The sequence below is a fragment of the Leguminivora glycinivorella genome, chromosome 2 (assembly GCF_023078275.1).
Source record: "Leguminivora glycinivorella isolate SPB_JAAS2020 chromosome 2, LegGlyc_1.1, whole genome shotgun sequence".
Lineage (NCBI taxonomy): Eukaryota > Metazoa > Arthropoda > Insecta > Lepidoptera > Tortricidae > Leguminivora > Leguminivora glycinivorella.
This window is the reverse complement of record NC_062972.1, coordinates 647,937-668,171: the sequence shown is the minus strand read 5'-3', so window position 1 is coordinate 668,171 and position 20,235 is coordinate 647,937. Positions and strand designations below refer to the sequence as shown.

The following is a 20,235-nucleotide window of genomic DNA, read 5'->3' as shown; positions in this document are numbered from 1 at the left end:
CAAAGCGTTTTAAATAAGTTTGAATCTCACGAGAATTTTAGAATCATAAGATTAATATCGCTTTAAAAAATATCGTCATTTAGATGGAGGTATCACAGTTGTGCACAATGAAATCGGCGTATCAGCCGCACAGAAATCTGCCGAAGAAGTGCTCTCATTGCACAATCGGCTGACATGCCGTGAGAAACTGAATACTTACTCTTGTGATTAATTCACTTTTTTTGATTATCGTCTGCTACCTTGAGTAAATCAACGCGTATTTTATTATTGCTATTATGTATAACTTGTAACACACATTTCCATTAGTTATAGTCTGTTTGGAATGAGAAGAGTCGTGGAATTTTGTGGCGTACCTACGATGCATTCCGTGACACTTTTCTTTTCGCAAAGGCTATTAGTTATATGTATATATTGTATATGTTAGTTAATAGGTATATGAAACGTTGGTAGCATAGCCGTCAGATCGTGCGACTTTCAGTCCCGACTCCCGACGCGTTGGGATCATTCTTTTGTGACTTTTGTATGATATGTACCTAACAATTTTTCTTCTTCTTCCTTTATTTTATTAGTTTCCCTTAAAATATTTTGACATAAACTAAAAATATAAATAAAAAATAAAACCTAGCAAACTAATCCACAAACTACATACCTATTATATTTCACATACCTCGATTTACACATGTTCGCTAATCCCTTAAACCATTAGAAAGTTAAACAAATTCAGCCAACACATGCAAATGTAGGCAATTTACCTAAATCTTAAGTAGAGCGCTAAACAGACTTACTCTACGACTTCCAAACATAAATGTTTAAAAAATCACCAAACTCTTTAGTGTTTTAGGACGTTTTTCTCGTGAGTAAGGTCATTGTATGGTTACGTCGGGACAGCGTAATGTCTGGTAATGGTTATTACTGAACACTTACAGGTTAAGCTAACAGAAGTGACACTTGACACTACACTCGTTAATCATATTTCGAAGCTCTTTAACAGAGTTTAAGTGAACATAAAAGCATTATGCAGCCATTATTTTCTTTCGAGTGGGTACTTGTGGCCCACAAGTTGTGGGGCATTTCAAAACAGAAGTGTGCACTGTAAAAAATCGGAAGTTGCAAGCATCCAGGGTCCAATTCTCAAACCTGAATGTTACAAGCGGAAATCTCTTTCCAACTTGTCATACATTGACTACCACTTGTAAATTGTAACTTGTAGCTTCGAGAAATGGGCCCCAGAGCAGAGGTGCAGCGACTACTTATCATCCGGAATCCGGAGGGTTGCATGCTTGTTTGCACCGACCTACATAGATGATGATAATTAATTTAATAAACTATTCTAAAAACTTGAAAATTCAGTTCTTTCAATTAATTTTTGTTTACTTGCACAATTCAATTCTAGTAAATTCATGAGAAAGTTTAAGAGTTATCTAATTCAATTTGAATAGGTATTTATAAAATTAGAACTCTGATCCAAGCTTATTTCAATATTTTTAAATTTACAATTACCTACTCAAATATTTTACGTTCTCCTAAAATATGCAAATGGCTAGATGTCTAAACTGCGGTACTCGCGTTAATTACACTCGTGCGCATAATAAGACAACACTCTACTACGAGTATTCTGTTTTGAAGTACACTTTTATCAATACTTTTCCAATTTTCTGCCAACAAAATCGTTCAATACACCAATTACGTTCCTATAAGCACTTCCAAACAGATTGTTTCCTCTTCACAAACTGCTGCCAATTTCCGCTTTTCCACCAAAGTCCGGGAAAGTACAAAACCCGTGAGATTCTTTGTCGTCTGCTCTATTAATGAACATTTCTACTTTCTTGTACATAAGAGTTTACTATCTTGACATGTTGTTCCCTAGTTCTTTTGCGGGTAATCTGGCTGGTATGAGCTGATTATGATTATTATGTCTAGGAAAAACTGGCATTGTTAATCGACAGGCAAATGTATGGAGACTGTCATCGATGTCGACATTTACAATACATCAAACATACTTAGTTGTTATAATGTGAGTATGTACATAACCATTTGTGGTAGCTCATCAGAGAAATAAAAATTACATAATAGGTATATTATTCTAATGATAGTGAGTACATGACCTAACCTAACACTTGATATTACATATGTGACTAAACTTGGACTTATTACTCTTAGTGTTACATAACTTCCTCTAAAGGCAGTTCTCAATTCAATGCCTCTGCAAAACTATCGTATTGAACTTTTAACAACCAAACTCCCTAATCATAATCAATAACTATCGACAAAGGAATTATTCAGAACTTGACCTATCCATTACATGTTACCCTTTTACTCTAGTAAAAAGCACAGAATACCATCCGTATCCAGGCCACCTCTGGGTCATAGTTCACGTCACCTCATTTGCACTCTGATTACAACTTTTACGTAACCGCGATCTTATCGGAGTGTACCACGTGCGTTGCTGGTTTACTTGGTCATACACTTGAGCGTTTGCTTAAAGAATTGGTAATGGACATCGCGCACGCCATCGTTGTGTTGAAAGTAAGTGGAACATGCTTTTACTTTCGCTGTGGGAAATGGCGGTCACGTGGTGTTATATCACGTATTATTCAGATGTTTTGAGGCTTCTATGGGTTTAAGTGTTCTAGAATTCAGATTTCTAGACGAGGAAGTAGATTAGAAATATTAGAATATTACATATATTTAAAATCGTTCGCGTTTTGAAACTTTTAAATTGTTTGCAATAGTGCAGATTTTTTTCCAACTGTTTAATTATCTTCCAAGGAGTTCAAATCTGCTATTTGGTCCCAAAAACAATTTTTTCTAATGGGCTTTAAAGTTCACATCGTTCTGCACACTATTTTAAGCGCCAACATCATCAGATAAAACAAACCAAAGCAAAGCAATTCAAAGTTCCGTCCAAGGCCCGAGTGTGGCCAAGACGCTCTTATTAAATAGTTATCATCAAGGACTTTCTCGGCAAGACATTGACCGCAAACTTGCTTGAAGATTTTTAAATTATGGTTTCGCAACGTAATCACTTGACACGAAACTAAGTACAATCAAAACTGGCAAATTTGTGTGCTTAAAGTACATTAAAAATAATCGGGATATATAGTCAAAGTTTTTAACATTGTTCAAGAGTAGATAACAATATTCTGACTTGTAAAGATAGAAGAGATTTGTGAATATGCTGTTCGTTTCTGCATGTTTCTGCATAACTATTATTCGTAGAGAAAAAAAAAACTCTTCAAAAGTTTTGTAATTTTCCATTTATCACTCCACAATGTTGAATGAAATTAAAACACAAACCCCAAGTAGGTAACGAATAGTACATTGTGCAACAGTTAAATCGCGACGGCTTGCCGGAGCGATTTAAAGACTCGAGTTAGTAATATTCATACTCCCCGAGTTACACACAATGTTTTTCATCACACTCGCAATGTAAAAAATATGTAAGTAGATGTAAAAAAGTTAAGTACGGTACAAGAAATTTCATTATTCCCTTGGGAGAACGATTTTTCTATAACTCACGCTCCGCCTGCGTGCAATAGCACATTTAAAAAATAATTTAGCACACAAAGCCGAGATTCATTAAAAGATTATGAGATCTTTTCTCTTAATAGCGAGTAAGTACAATCTTTTAGTCTATTATATTACAATGACATAACAAATTCAATTGCGAGAAGACCCTTCACACAATAATAATGTGTGGATGTTTGATGTGGCTTAAGCTTTGTCCGCTTTAATGTGGCCGGAGTGAAAATGACGGGAAAATACGCCATTTTGTAAATGGAAAGTGTCATGGCGTCGCATAGAACCAGTTCGCTGCTGACTTCCGAGGATATCATTACATACATACATGTATCCCATAAATAAATATCCCATAAAGGGGTAGGCAGAACACATGAAACTACTAAAGCTTCAGTGCCACTCTTGGCAAATAAGGGGTTGAAAGAAAACGAAACTGTGACATTGCAGTGACAGGTTGCCAGCCTCTCGCCTACGCCACAATTTAACCCAATTTAACCCATATCCCATAGTCGCCTTCTACGACACCCTCGGGAAGAAAGGTGGTGGTGAAATTCTTAACCCGTCACCACACAGGCACCAAATACACATACCATTACAGTTTATGAATTACTATAATCACAAAGTTATTACTCAAGAGTATTTTAAGATTTATATATTTTGGAGCCTATTCAATCCAATATTTCATAACCTGCCATGTTTCTTCTGCCTCGTGTCTAATTTTTATAGATTTATGACTTTTATATTTATACTTTTACTTTTACTTTACATTCCATTCCATTAATTAGAGTTGTTAGGTCAAAAGAACACTCTTCGGCGCTTAGTCCAATGGCTAATCGTTGCCTGTTGAATATTAATGTACAATATTTTTACTCACAACATCAAAGCTCATAGACGAGTAACTACTGTAGCCAAAAGTTCCTGTTTCGTCGTATCGTAGTTATCAATTTCTAAGACGGAAGAGCAACATAGTAACCATTTGTATAATGTATAATTAGATGTCGATAACGGTAGAATAGCCATGTTTCACAAGAGTATGAATTGTTCCACCAAGTTGTGTTTCCAAACAGTAATCATAATTATAAAATGCCTCAGCATGAGCTTGCGAAGTTTGAATAATTACATGTTAGACAAATTAAAAAGGCATTGTCAATGCGCAGTTACATCGTAAACGTCTTTTCGTTTTGATAGTATTGTACTTTTGTTCTCACGTGGAATCATTCATATTATTTAAATTAACTTTGAATTCACGAGCATATCTTTTTTTAATCAGATCCTTTTTTGTGGCCTGGGAACTATTAGGTCTGCCGTTGATCTCAGGCGGTTAGCAAAGATGTCGCTCGGCGATTTTCTTGTACTCAATAATACATCTTCATAACTACTCCTTCACCCATGAACACTTCTAATATTCTTGCCATACTTATGGATATTTTTCGTATACCGATTTAAAGAATTACCGATTCTCCTCTCTACCACTCAACTAGACCAGTGCCCCATTCTAATTTAAAAACGTCAAAATTGGATTTCTACATGATATGAATTGGACATCTCAGTGTCAGAAACGTTTCTTCTACAAAAATGTAACGTTTGACATTGGATCCGATCCATAAAGTATTGACATCGCTATACTACGACACATAGTACCTAAAGTCATCACTGCCGAAAAAATGACAATCGTAGACGCTAGACGCCGATCGGAACGCAGTCTGGCTCTGTCGCGCCAATACGGGAGAGCGGTAGCTAGCTACGATAACGTCATTACCGTAAGCATTTGGCTATACGCACCCTGGCCTGGTCTGATTGCTTTCGTTTGCTACGAAGCGTAAGCGACTGTCACTTGGCTATGCTGATGCGCGCGATGGTCAAGCCTGCGCGAACAATACCGGATGGTTGCGCAGACGCAGACGGTTCCCATGACAACGGGTTCCCGTGAGACGCGTCTAGCTTTTAGTCTAGATTGTCATCTCTTGCGCAATGTGTCAATTTTACTGTTTTATTATATGCATGAATAATGGGCGCCGTGAATAATGAATATGTATAGTACACAATAAGAGTAAAATCGCTATATTTGTTTGGATAGACTTAACAGTTTTTTTTTTCTTGGTACCTCTACCCTCGGTTTTAGCATTTAGTTACCCCCTTATTCACAAACGTTCTCTAAAGATATCAAACCGATAAAGTTCGCTTGTCCCTTTCTATCACACCAATACGTCGGAAAGGAACAAACAAACTTTATCGACTTGATAACTTTAGAGAACTTTTATGATTAAGGGGGTTAGTGTTTACTTATCTATATGTACCTACATCAAAACTATCTATACTATACTTAATATTATAAATGGGAAAGTGTGTGTGTCTGTTTGTTTATCCGTCCTTCATGGCAAAACGGAGCGACGAATTGTCGTGATTTTTTAAGTGGAGGTAGTTGAAGGGATGGAGAGTGACATAGGCTACTTTTTGTCTCTTTCTAATGCAAGCGAAGCCGCGGGCAAAAGCCAGTATTACTCCAATACTATAAAGGTAATGAAAATAATTATGAAGAAAGAAAGTGAAGCAGCGCTTATTTAGCTTTAGCGCTATGTTTTCCTAACTTATCCTGAATATCCTAATAAAATATGGTTATTTACATAGGTACATTTTTTCATTACGACGTTGAAATGTTTTAGATTTTAACTATTTGTAATACTAATTACTCATTGTAAGAAGCGCCTGGCATCCGTTGGCTCGTTGGGTGGACGAGATTCGAAAAACTGAGGGGCACTTCTGGATGAGATTAGCCCAGGACCGGGATAAGTGGCGTACACGAAGGGAGGCCTATGCTCAGCAGTGGGCGATTAATGGCTGAAATGATGATGATGATGAATTATTCATTGAATACAGTTCAAATTTAGTTACTAGCTAATACGCTGAGTTGTTTTTTTATGTGCATAGTGATATAAAAATTCAGTGATTTTCGACACTTGGATCAATAACCTGTCGACAGACGACGTACATGACAAGGCTCTCACATGCACCTCTCATACATAAACGTCACAATGTCGATGAGTTGTGAAGTTTATCCCTCCGAGACAGCCGACCGCAGCCGAAGTAGGAAGTTGCGTCACGCTGAAAACCGCGTTTTATAACCAGGCTACTATTATATGCACTAATGTTTATTCTATGAGGCATCCGTAACAGACTTTACTGGCTTAGCATAATTACATGTGATAGAAGTAAACACGATAGAAAGATGTCGAATCCGACAATGCTAAATTATTTTGGTACTAGAGTGTTTTCACATTATCCAATCGGATATTGAAGACAGATCTCGGTCGGATAATGTAAAAACCGGCCAAGTGCGAGTCGGGCTCGCGCACAAAGGGTTCCGTAGCAGCAAATATAATAAACTTATTATGTCAATTTATACACCTGCCAAAATTACAGTTAAATCAACCTATCTCAAAAACTATAAGAGATACTTTGATCAAACCAAAAATCGTTGAAAGAGTTAATTAGCATGCATCACCTCTATTTTTTTTAGAATTTTATACCCCGTAGTTATAAAAATAGAGGGGGGGGGACATACTTTTTACGACTTTGAGAGCTGATATCTCAAAAACCGTTCACTTTAAGAAAAATGTTTTTTAGAAAACTTTATATCATTTTAAAAGACATTTCCATTGATACCCCACACGGGTATGTACATCGAAAAAAAAAATTTTCATCCCTCAGTTACATGTATGGGGGCCCCACCCCCAATTCTTTTTTTTACTATTTAGTGTCATAATTTTGTAGCGGTTCATACAACACATATTCCCATCAAATTTCATCACTGTAGTACTTATAGTTTCCGAGTAAATCGGCTGTGACAGACGGACAGACGGACAGACGGACAGACGGACAGACGGACATGACGAAACTATAAGGGTTCCGTTTTTGCCATTTTGGCTACGGAACCCTAAAAACGCTCTAGATAAGTTGTTGAAAGGCTATCAACAAAATACATGTTAGGTACTTCATTTATTAAGTAACACGTATTAAATGTCCAATTAAAACTGCAATGTTGTTTATTGTAATAGGCATAACAAACAATATTATAATAAACACTTACTTATATGACATAGTTCTAACATTGTTAAATTGCTAAAACATGTCATCTATTCAGAAAATTGCATGATACATGAAACCCCTACATATAAACTCATAATTTATCTGACTTCTTCTCAGCTCATTAATTATATCTCTATCAAAATCATTAATGGGAACAATAATGCGAAGATAATCTTCAAAGCAAACAAATCCACACAATATAAATTATCTCACAGACATAACTTTCACGAGCCGCGATAATCCTTTAAACAAAACATTTCATATACCTACAATAATAAACATTCAAACTAATAAACATTTCAGACCTTACTAGTACCTAAGTTCTAAGGTTCCAATTACTACAGTACAAGTTAATATTGCGAGAAGCGAATTAATAAATTAGTGTCTCACGATAATTAGAAGTCAACATTGTTAGTCTATTATGAGCGCTATGAGTCGGTAACTGAGCAAATCAGCCGTGAAACATCTATTCAATTACTTTCTGTGAGTCAAAACGACACAATAGATGAAACTTATTCATAGACGATCATATTATTATCATATCAATCTTTCGTTATATAATAAGTGAGAATGTATCTTTAACACTATCTCTTATTTGTGTCTATTTGTGAATACAAATAGAGTGTGTACTTAAGTAAAGATTACTTTATTTAAAGCATACTGCCAATCATTTTATTCGTGCTGCCTGTGGGTGAACTATACTCAGCGTTCAGTCAGTGCCCTCAGGGTGCAATATAACAATACGCTCAGGATGTTGTTGGGACTGCCCAGGCACTGCAGCGCTTCAGGCATGTTTGCGGGAGTGCGAGTAGATGGCTTCCATGCCATTATTCGGAAGCGTGTCGCCTCCATCATGCAGCGAGTGCGTGGGAGTAACAACGGCATTCTGAGTGTAATTGCTGGCAGTCTAGACTCCCCGATAGCTAGACACTGGAGCAGTCTACATGTGTATATTTAATAATGTAATATTTATTTTGTGTTTATTTTATTTCATTTTGTGTTCATGTCATTCTTATTATTATATTTGTCTCTGTGATTTTTACTTTTAAAAGTGTTTGTGTACATTCTTCATGGTCAAAAGAATGTTCTCGAGAACGAAATAAAAACTTAGTAACAAAGTGTGATGTAAATGCTGCAGGTTCGATCCTGACAGCGATCTTTTTGTTTTTTTTTGTTTGTTTTTTTGTATATACATTGACATATATTGGCATTATACACTGGTCAAAAAGAGAAATAAAAAAACAAAGTGTGATGTAAAGCTGCATTTTTGGTATGTTATTTGGGGTCCTTGGGGGAATGTAGGACTATATTTTGCAAGCAAAAAAATGGTGTGCTAACTTCGTAATTTAAAAAAAAAAGTTAAAAAATCAGACTTTTTTTGGTTTTTGCCGTTTTATTAAAAAACTATGCATTTTTGGTCAAAAGTTGCTTTGTAATGTTGAAATCGCATTAAATTCCAAACAGTTTGACATCTTTTTTATCAATGTCCGTCAAATATTTTTTGAGATATGAAGCGTCAAAAAAAGAGCATTTTTCCCCTTTCTATGAAAATATTCGTTTTGCTAATATTTTGAGACAGATATCAGCAAAACAACTCAGGCTATTACATAAATTGTAAAAAAAAATGTAGAAAATTTCAATAAGACCAAAAGAGTGCCAGTTATTTAAAAAAATAGGATTATATCATAAGTCTAGTTACTAGACTCTAGTATAACTGGATCAGAAATAATCGGTGGATGGTAATGGCCAAATGGGATAGTTTACATATATTTACAGGAGGCGTAGCGGAGAACGAATTATTATTATTTGGGGGCTGTTCAAGTATTACTCAGACACATATTTGCGTATATCAAATCAACATTTATTTAGTAAGTTAAGTTTACGGTCAGAAAGACCTCAGGCTCGCCGCTTGGCGGAAAAAAATATTTACGAGTAGAAAACCCTCATTAATTGAATCAGATTGTTCCGAAATTGTTCTTGTACGGACTGGTTTTTAAAGCATATCACTGAGGGTCAATAACATCGATGCAATCTCACGAGCGTTGTCGTGGACGTGCCCGAATCATAGTATTCTCCGTTTAACGAAATATCAGTACATAGTATGTGTTGTATTGCACGCGCAGGTCTCTCACCGCCACGCAGGTGTAGTCGGACCATAACTCGACAGTATACACGCTTGTACAAAAACTGAGGAACAGCTGTCTTTTTACGCTGTCACTACATTTGGCGAATCTTCTAGCCAACATGTTTGCCCTTACTGCGGTGGCTCGCCTCTGCCTTTCTATGTCCTCCTGGTCTTTTAAACTGGAGAACAAGATGTGGCCAAGATATTTGACTTCGTGTACTCTCCGCAATTGAATCCATCAAGCAAAAGAGGTGGTACATGTGTGGGCATATGTGCTGCCTCCATGAGCATAAATTCAGACTTGTCCGGATTGTATCTCATGTTATGCTGGCTGGCATATCTCTCGCATTCTGCAAGTAACTTACGCATAGCTCCCACAGATGGTGCTAGTAGGACCATATCGTCTGCATATGCGATGTGATTTATCATTTGCCCATTGATGGAGCAGCCAACCTCGGTACTGGTCAAAGTCTGCGACAGCCCATCCATGTACACGCTGAAGAGAGCCGGAGACATACTGCCTCCTTGTCTCACGCCACAGTATAGCCCGCTGGCTGTGGACAGAGTTGACTTCCATCTTACTACGTTCTTCTGCTAGGAATACCACTTCTCCAGTATCTTAATAATTGGCGTGGGCGCTTTTCGTTCCCGTAGTTTATTCCACAGCAATTGGTGGTCAAATACAACTCAATTGGACTTTCTATCACTACAGGAGTTGTGCCATCAAGATGCAGAACCAGGAAAATGTAACTAATTCTGTTTTATTTTTCTAATTTACTAAAATTCCAAATTTTACTGTATTTTATTTCTTCATTAGTAATAGTCAAATCGATGCAAAGTTAGCTTAGACAATTTTTTCAGATAAACGGATATCAAAGAAAGTAAGATCGAATAGATAGCACTTTCAACCTAAAACTTTTAGCGTCAACTATTTTACCTTAACCAATCTACCAGACTCTTAGCTTCTCTATTTATAGATTTTTTTTTTGTTTACCAAAGTAATTATTCGTCTTACTGACCTTTATTTGCACTAAAACTAAAGCAAAATACTTTTTATACAATGTTATATTGCAATATATATCATATCATGAAGTATTTTGCAGATATTTGTCTAAAAACATTGGCAAAACGCTACATTTTATAAATGCGTCAAAAATTAACCTTTTTTGACGCTTCATATCTCGAAAACTATTTGACGGACATTGATAAAAAAAGATGTCAAACTGTTTGAAATTTAATGCGCTTTCAACATTACACAGCAACTTTTGACCAAAAACGCATAGTTTTTTAATAAAAAAATAAAAACCAAAAAAAGTCCGATTTTTTTACTTTTTTTTTAAATTACGAAGTTAGCACACTTTTTTTTTGCTTGCAAAATATAGTCTTACATTCCCCCAAGGACTCCAAATAACATACCAAAAATCCAGCTTTACATCACACTTTGTTTTTTTAGCCGATTTTCATGTAAGATTTGACCGGTGTATTACCAAAAACAGGCATCAAGAAATAATAGTTCGGTACCTAATTTAAAAAAGTCAGGACTAAAACTGTGAAGTCTGAAAGTCGAAATGTTCCCTGAAGTATAGTGAGAATTTAAGCAACTTATAGTGAGAATTTAGGTAACTTATCACTTATCAACAAAATAGCTAACTGTAATAGACAATATTATACCTATAATAACATATAGTTTTATATTATGCCCATTTAAACATTATTTCAAGTATATTCTCTTGTTTAAATAATAAATTGCATGTTGCGGGAATATTCTGCGAACATTCTCAAGAATGTTTCCGCTTTTTGGGAATGTTCTGCAATTTCTACATTACTAGATGTAATAAATAAATTAAATTAAATTAAATTAAGTATGTTACGACATACAATAATATATAGGTAGGAACTTATAACATAAACTATGAATTGTTGTTAGAAGTTAAAGTATGTAAAAATCCAAATTAATTTCTCGTACAACTAAATCCTTATCCGTCAAAATAATTAACAAAGTACCTATAGTTAGAACCGTCTCCAACATCAGAATTCACAAGTTATCCTAATTCAAATGTGTTGTATCTATTGTCACAACTTTGGTCCGGTATTATCCGCAACATCATCCAACAAATGACCTAGACTTGACTCACACTTTTCAATAGTACACTTGCGTTGTCACTGTGCCTCCACTTACTAGCCATTGGCATTCAGTAGCGCCGGGTCATTAGAACAAACATTGGCAAACCCAAGCAGCTCATCCTTTTGGCATTGGCCCAAATATTTGTACAAACTGTCACTGTGACATTTTATTTAAAATTGTACAGTCGAGTTCACAATAATCCTAAAATATTTAAAGTTATTAAAATTGTGTTGTTCTCAGAAGAGTACCTATAAAAAGATTTTTATATTTTATCAGAGTCTAAACTATCTTTGGACTCGGTTGTCTAAACTATCTTCTCTTGTTTTAGAACTGTGATGTTTTATTCAGCATTCTTTACTAGCTGTTTCGTTCCTATCAAGGATTATTTATATAGGATTTACATACTTCATACTAAGAATCGTACCTCGATTTTTTAGCGCCACCTATTAAATACTATCATAACTATACTGATGATGCCTACATTTTTTTTTTCAAAATATGTATTGGCGTGATATCATGATTTTAAAATAAAGAAATATGTCATTTGGTCTTCTAAAAAAAAACAAAAACCAGCAAAAATATTTGGGGAAAATATGATTTTGGCCACTTTCAGGCTGCGAACAGCGCCATCTAGTTTTAAGCCTAAAAGGCCCATACATTTCAGGGGTACGCTTTTTTGTATGGACTTTGTCAGTCCAGTATTGAATCGTTCTTGGTTCCTATAAATAAAAGAAACGAGTATCCCAAACTTTTTCCCATTCCATTATCATGTCTGTGGACATTTGGGACATATTTCCGGTTCAATCACGATCAATAGCTCGTGATTGGACTTACTGTAGGCAGTAGTAGTACTGTTTTATATCTAAAGTTCGTAGGTACCTCTAACTGTGCCGGTGAGTCCCTTTTGCGAAACCTCACTTTTGTCCCGGCGCGTCCTCCGTGACCTGCAAGAGCTGGGAATGTGAATTTAAATAAATTTGCATGTTTTAATGGGCGGTATTGTCTCGCACTGCGCAACACGCGACTTTATCTGCGTCTGCGCGTTTTTGTGGGATCATTAAGTAAGTGGACGAGTCAGCTTTTCAGACAAATGTAGTCATTATTTAGACATTACTGGAAATATTTAACACAGTGTGATGTTCATGTATTTTAATCATAGCTACGCCCTACGTTTTCTTTTTTTCTTTTTAATAAGGTAATATTTTATTTAATACGAGTAAGTTTAAATTAATGTTTTAGGAGCGAAAACTCATTTCATACAACATTTCAAATGCAATCGTAATAATTTAAAAAAATCAAAAAGGTTGACCGTAGGACTCGTAGGAGCTATGGTTAATGTACATCCCATCAAAAACAAAACTTGTAAAAACACCAAGTCTTCGCAACTCAGTTCTTCTGGCGTAAAAAGAGTTGAGATCCCTGTAATACCAAGTCGGTTAATTTATTCAGTCCCTACTTAAAGGACCTTCTGCCACAAGTTATTACGTAGTTTACCTATAGCTAACCTAATAACATTTTACTCATAGCGATCATATCAATATGAAAAATATTTCATGTTTTAAAGAAAATGGACTGACTTGGCAATCGCATGAAAATATAATGCATCTCACAAGTTATCATAATTACTTACACTGATGACAAAATTGTTTCATGCGATTGCCAAGTCAGTCCATTTTCTTTAAAACATGAAATATTTTTCATATTGATATGATCGCTATGAGTAAAATGTTATTAGGTTAGCTATAGGTAAACTACGTAATAACTTGTGGCAGAAGGTCCTTTAAGTAGGGACTGAATAAATTAACCGACTTGGTATTACAGGGATCTCAACTCTTTTTACGCCAGAAGAACTGAGTTGCGAAGACTTGGTGTTTTTACATGTTTTGTTTTTGATGGGATCTCATTTCTTTTTGTAGACTCTGTAGATAGTCCAACTTTTTTCCTTCTTTCCTATTTATAAGCATAATATACATTGTACATTTGAACCTCCTCATACACGCCCTAATAGGTATATGGCTCTGGGGCTGATAGAGGATATCGTGTTCATGCACCTACGACATAACAGAGTCAGAAACCCGACTTTAAATAAGAACGTGAGCGTAGCAAACGCGAAATTTTGACTAAGTATGTAAGTAAAAAATGCATTCTGTCTACCATTTGCACTTATTTCTTTATGTCCAACAAATAAAAGACATTTGGCGGAACCAGTAAACGCGAGCGAAGCGAACGCGAATTTTTTTCCTATTATTGACTCAATTTATCAAGACTCAACCCGCTAGTGGAGAAAAAGGGGGAGATTATATAAAAGCCCTTGTCTTTCATAGGCCAAATATACTTATAGGTCCAGTAACTCTGCCAGCATGCCCATTTCGGTGTTTTCTTCAGTAGGTCCCTTCGGTTCCCTAGTGTGCTCACCATCACGCTTACGCTGCTTTGACTCTCTGAGACGTTTTGCGTCTTTGGCGGCTTTAGCTTTATAGAGAACTCCGCTTCGGACTGTATTTTAACTATTTGGATTACGACGTAACTTTGTAACTACGTAACTTTATTTGATATAAGGCAACACCACATAATTGATACAATTTCAATAGAATAGGTATTGTCTTTCAAAGGTTTGTCAATGACTAAAATCCTCCTTTCATGGCACCTTAGCAGCAGCAAGCGCCTTATGAATATTGTACACTGCGACATTTTGTTACATCGTTCCACAATCACTTCAATATCTGAATTAATTCCTGACACCTCTCGATATTTTGGAATTTGTGCGCGCCCACGCAATCTAAGTAATACTTTTTATAAATTTAAATAGATATCATACACGAAAGAAAAAACGACAAGGCCCACTGGTGGCCGAGCCGGGAATCGAACCCGGGTCTTCAGCTTACGCGGCTAACGTCTTCACCACTAGACCACCCGCCCGCCCAAAGTTTCTTAGTTTCTTAGTTTCGGGCGGGTGGTCTAGTGGTGAAGACGTTAGCCGCGTAAGCTGAAGACCCGGGTTCGATTCCCGGCTCGGCCACCAGTGGGCCTTGTCGTTTTTTCTTTCGTGTATGATATCTATTTAAATTTATAATTTATATATAGTAGTGTGACTACTTGAAAAAAGAACAAATCAAAAAATATTCAATAAAATAATTTGATTTGTTCCCTAGTTGTAATACTTTTTATTTAATTTTTTTTCACATGTAGCTATACGATTTTGGCGGCCCCCTTACCATTTGGCGCCTAGAGCGGTCGCTCTACTTGCTCTACGCTTAATCAGCTACACATTCTTTCACCTTAACCCATTGCAAATTAGTTGAAAAAATGTACACATATTTATGATCTCGACTGTACCTTGAAACATACAAGTTTTTTTCACATTTGAACATAATATTTAGGTACGTATTATTTAATTGTATTTTTTACAACACACTGATTTATTCTCTGTAATTACTGCACATGCAACCTTGCAATCCTATATATTGATATAGGATTACAAAGTTAGTTATGCGGTTGGTGATGTAGGAAAACTGATTGTTTGAAAATTTCGTTTACAAAGATATGTATTCCCAAACAGGGTAGGCAGAGCACATGAAACTACACTTTTCAGTGCCACCGTTGGCAAATTATTAAAGGGTTGTCAGCCTATTCGCACACACCACAATGGAATCCATATCCCATAGTTGACTTCTACGACTTCCATGTGAGGCAATGGGGTTGTGAGATTTTTAACCCATCACCACTCCGGGCATCAGTATAAATTTATTATTTTACATAGACAGGTACACTGATTTAGGTATTCACTGCAAATCAACTGCAAATATAACTTGGTAATCCCATATATTGATATGAGATTACAAAGTTATTTATGCAGTTGATGTATCTAAAAACCTGTAATGAAATTGCAACATTTCTTAATTTTTGTGTGATCTATACACTAAACACTTACTGTATTCTAAATTTGAAGCTTCCAAGTGTACTAGAAGTGTCTTATTATCATTGATGATCGTGTGTCAGTCAGCCAGTGAGTGACAAAACTAAGAAACTTTGGCTAGTAATTATTCCTAAACTATTGGTTCCAATTTAATGAAATTTGGAATATAACGTGTTTATACAATGACTACTTGGGTGCTGAAAATTGAGGCTTCTAGTTTTATCCAGAACGGAGTAACAGGGGGTTGAAAATGGTCTGAAATGCTTCGAGAAAAGGATGGTACGGCCGTGCCTCTTTTTGCTCGACTTGGCGGGGGCACTGCCGTGCCCCCAGATATTGTACATCGATCGACATTACCTACAAATATTTTCACCAATGAGAGGAAAATGGGCACTGTATTTGTATGGAGAAACGGCCGTCCCCTTCCCTCTAGTGCTTAGCCGAGTACTAGACTAGACTAGACTAGACTAGACAAACATTGAGACAATGGGGCGATTAGGTGCGTGAGGTGTTAAAGTATTTACGGCTGTAGAGTGTAGACCTCTGACGCTTCGGAGGTTGGTTATTATGGTTGGTTATGTGATTAAGATGTATTTTGATGATTTTACTGTGTGACTGGTTTAGAATGTTTTGACACGTTTACGAAGCTTAAATCAAATAGGTATTTCATCTAGAAAGAAAATATTTTATTTGCACACAAACGTTTAGTCCCAAATATTCATCAGTTTTTCTTTACCTCTAAGTACTAATGTTTCAGCGGAAATTTTCCATAATTGCCTAATTACACCTCGAAAAATTTGGAAACTTTTGATATTTTTGTATGTGTACATGAATCGAAATCTCTATTTCCAAAAACTTATGTAAAATTTCCTAGAATAGGTACTTTTCATTTTTTTATAAACTTTCCGAAATTACAAACTAGTAAATCAAAAACTAGACTGATTCATTACGTAAATAAAGTCTCCATTTCTGTCCCAAATTATCTCGGTAAGCACTGCCACGAAAACTATAATAGTCCGTCAAACGTTTTCGGCAAGTTAAGTGCACTTATTACAACAAAGGCCACCGATAAGATCTGCCACGGGTCCCTTTGTCTTCTCCAGTCTACTCCACGGTGCACAAAATCAGCCCAAGGCCACCCAAGGTCATAATCATTACACGTTTACTTAACTCACGCAATGACGAAAGTCATCTCAGTTTCATCAACAAAGTGCCTTACGAATCTACAGATCGGATCATACACGATGGTACAAAGATTTATCAAATCATTTACAGTAAACGGGCATAAAGAATGCACATTGGTCTTTGGAAAGAGACAATTAACGTCACACACACAATCACATAAGCAAGAATGAGACAACGCTCTACGAAGACGAAAAAACCCATGTCCATTCTTTATGGCCGTTTACTGTACCTATTTACTATTTATGGTCTAACTTATAAGTAGTATGACATTACTAATGATAGCTCGTGTCTTTGTGAATGAAACTTTTTCTCTTTTATTATAAATTGCCTACCTACTCATGGCCACAGACTAGCCAAAGAGTGGCTTAAGATAGAGCGAGTTGGCCCAGAAGGTGCCTGTTCACTCTTGATCTGAATGTTGCAGGGTTACCTACTTGATGAGATGATATGGGAAATATAGACGCCAGCAAGGAACTCCATTCTTTGGAACCACTATTATAAATGTGCAACAAAGAGTTTCGTTTTTTAACAAGTTGTCAAGCCTTAAGATGAGATGACTCAGTGACCTTATAATCTAGGTCTTCATAATAACACTCGGGACCTAGGAGCCCGCCCTGTTGTGGTCAAGTGGGATTGAGGTGTCTAATTAGGTTAGCTAAGTGCTTATTATAATAAAACAACGGTAAAGTTACAAAGTTAGTTTATAAATATTACAGCACCTTGAAATTTAACATAAATTATTCGAGTTTGAGTTTTAGCCACAGATACCACAAGATCGAGAGATCTGACAGAAAAAGGTTATGATTTTTACCACTCTACTCTTAGCTTACAAAAGTTTGCAAAGGGTCAATTTTTCTTCCTCTATTTTTTTATTGTAGGTTGTAGCATTTTACGTCATTTTTTAGAAGCACTGGTTTCGAAGCGACGCTCGTTTATAATTACAATGTATTATTTATGTTATTTTTAAAGTGACATCACCCACAATATTTCTCCTTTGCCAGTTGGTAGGTTGGTAGAAAATGCTCCATGGTCTTTTGCACCGTAATGATGTAATATACTTAAGTACTTATATGTGTGCAATAAGGATAAAGTAACAATTTACCTTCTGACCAATATACCCTTCTACAACTAGTAGTATCCTATCATCGTAAAAGCCAATTAAACCAGCGCACGTGCTTCTGCGCAGGTTGCGCAAGCGCCTGTTGCCGGCAGGAGGAACGGCAGATGGGCGATTAAAGCTAGGTCGTGCGTACTTCACCATTACCATGGCAATGCTTTCATTCAAATAGATACTTTATCCTGTATGTGGGACATTGAGGGTGTTTTACGAGGGTCTTATTTGGCTAACGATAAAACATCATGACCTGAATTATGCTTTACAAGGGTGCAGTGTGGTAAGATCGGCAATGCCATGTGTCCTCTGGAGTTGATGGTTACGATGATTGCTTACCACCAGGCGGGCCATATGTTTGTTTGATACGTGCCTAAAAACAAAAACAAAATAACAACAATAATGAGAATAACACAATATTAACATACTCCGGAAATCAACTTTCCTATTCCCAACCGGAAATCAACTTTCTTGTCTGTCCAACTCAAAATTCTTTCATATTATTCAACCTGGTAACTAAAAAAATCCTGTCTCTCAAATCTGTCTAACCATCAGGCAATTTTGCATAATCGCTTAAAATTCTCAAAGCCTGCGATTTAAATATGTTAATGCAAACTTTCCATACGCGAGATCGGCGTAAAAACCGAAATAGTGATTCGGCGCTGGCGTTTGCACGCTGCGCACGCGCCAATTTCACTTTGTTTACTTTATTATCTGTTCCTGTGGACTGTTTTGTAAACCGCGTACGTTGGGGTCACTTTCGCGGACTTTTGATCGTTATCTTAAATTTATGGGTATTAAGAATTATTATGTACTAAACGTCCGATGCGTGCTGCATCTGTTGTATGTACCTAGGTACTTATAAATTAAATTTGTAATGTGACTGAAAGACAGACAGACAAAGAGACGGAGAGAGTCGCATCATAGTTCCTCTTGTACCATTTCGGTACGGAAGCCTAAAAATACTTACATATTTCTTGCCGCTTCCACGTATAACTGTGATTTCATGCTTTGTTAGCTTCTTTAAAGTCTAACAGCTCATTTTGTTTGTTTCCAGGTGTTCGCAGCGCTGCTGGTGGCCGTGGCAGCCAAGCCGCGCCGGGCCCACTACAAGCGGGAAGGTAACCTCGGTTTGCTATACTAAGAGCCTGCGCAAGAGTCGATGTCGCATACCTACATATAGTACATACATACATACAATCACGCCTGTCCTGTATCTCAAAAAGTTCCTACAAGGGGTAGGTCTTCAATACAATACCATTGTAATCAATTCTAATTTACCTAAAACATACAAAACAGATATTTGTTCCTGAGTCATGGATGTTTTCTATATATATAAGTATTTATATATTATATATATCGTTGTCTGAGTACCCACAACACAAGCCTTCTTGAGCTTACCGTGGGCCTCAATCAATCTGTGTAAGAATGTCCTATAATATTTATTTATTTAAAACACGTTGTAGATATTTTCAACTTTCGAAACATCAATTCAGACTTACGACACAGTATAATAAAGAGTACTATCGTACAGTATGGCCACTCCCGCTCCCCGCTGAAAGTGCCGCCCACCTCCTCTCGGTTACCTCACAGTTACCGCCTCTCAAAAACGCGAACAGTCGACCTGTCATATCTCACTCATACAAGCATGGTTCGTGTTCACCTACCGAGCTTAGAAAGTGCGCTAGGAACGCGCCTCTTTCATATATTTGATCGCCAGTGTCCGAGATGTGCTTACGATGTTCTCAACAACAAAATACTACAACTGACGACTAATTGTTAAAAAACTATTGGGACATTTTAACAGCTATTTCCCCATAATATACTCGTACTTACATAATTTTTCTGTTGACTATTAAATTTACGACAGCTGTTTGCTTTCCGCTATAAACTTGAATAGGACTAACCGTTGGTCAAGTGAATTTACGTAATATCTCTTACTCAATTTCTATAATCTCACAAGTACATACTCAAGGATAAGTGAACACAAGAAAGCGCTTCTGTTCTCTGTTTGCGATATTACTTCAAAGATGAGCAAATTATTTGCTGAACGAGAAGATAAACTAAGTTTGTGTGCTTAAGCTGTTAACAGGAGAGCGTTCCACGTTTGAGGTAGCTTTAGGATTTGTCAATCTTAATATGCCGAGTATGATTCCATGTTCTATGCT

At 36.5% G+C, this 20,235-nt stretch overlaps 1 protein-coding gene across 1 annotated transcript in view; it reads left to right on the top strand.

Moving 5' to 3' along the window:
- LOC125236179 (pro-resilin) overlaps nucleotides 1-20,235 on the top strand; it is a 30,784-nt gene that overhangs the window by 8,035 nt on the left and 2,514 nt on the right. Inside the window, exon 3 of the mRNA XM_048142899.1 lies at nucleotides 19,125-19,188. Within this exon, the coding sequence (XP_047998856.1) occupies nucleotides 19,125-19,188 (64 nt within the window). The remainder of the gene's footprint in view (nucleotides 1-19,124; nucleotides 19,189-20,235) is intronic.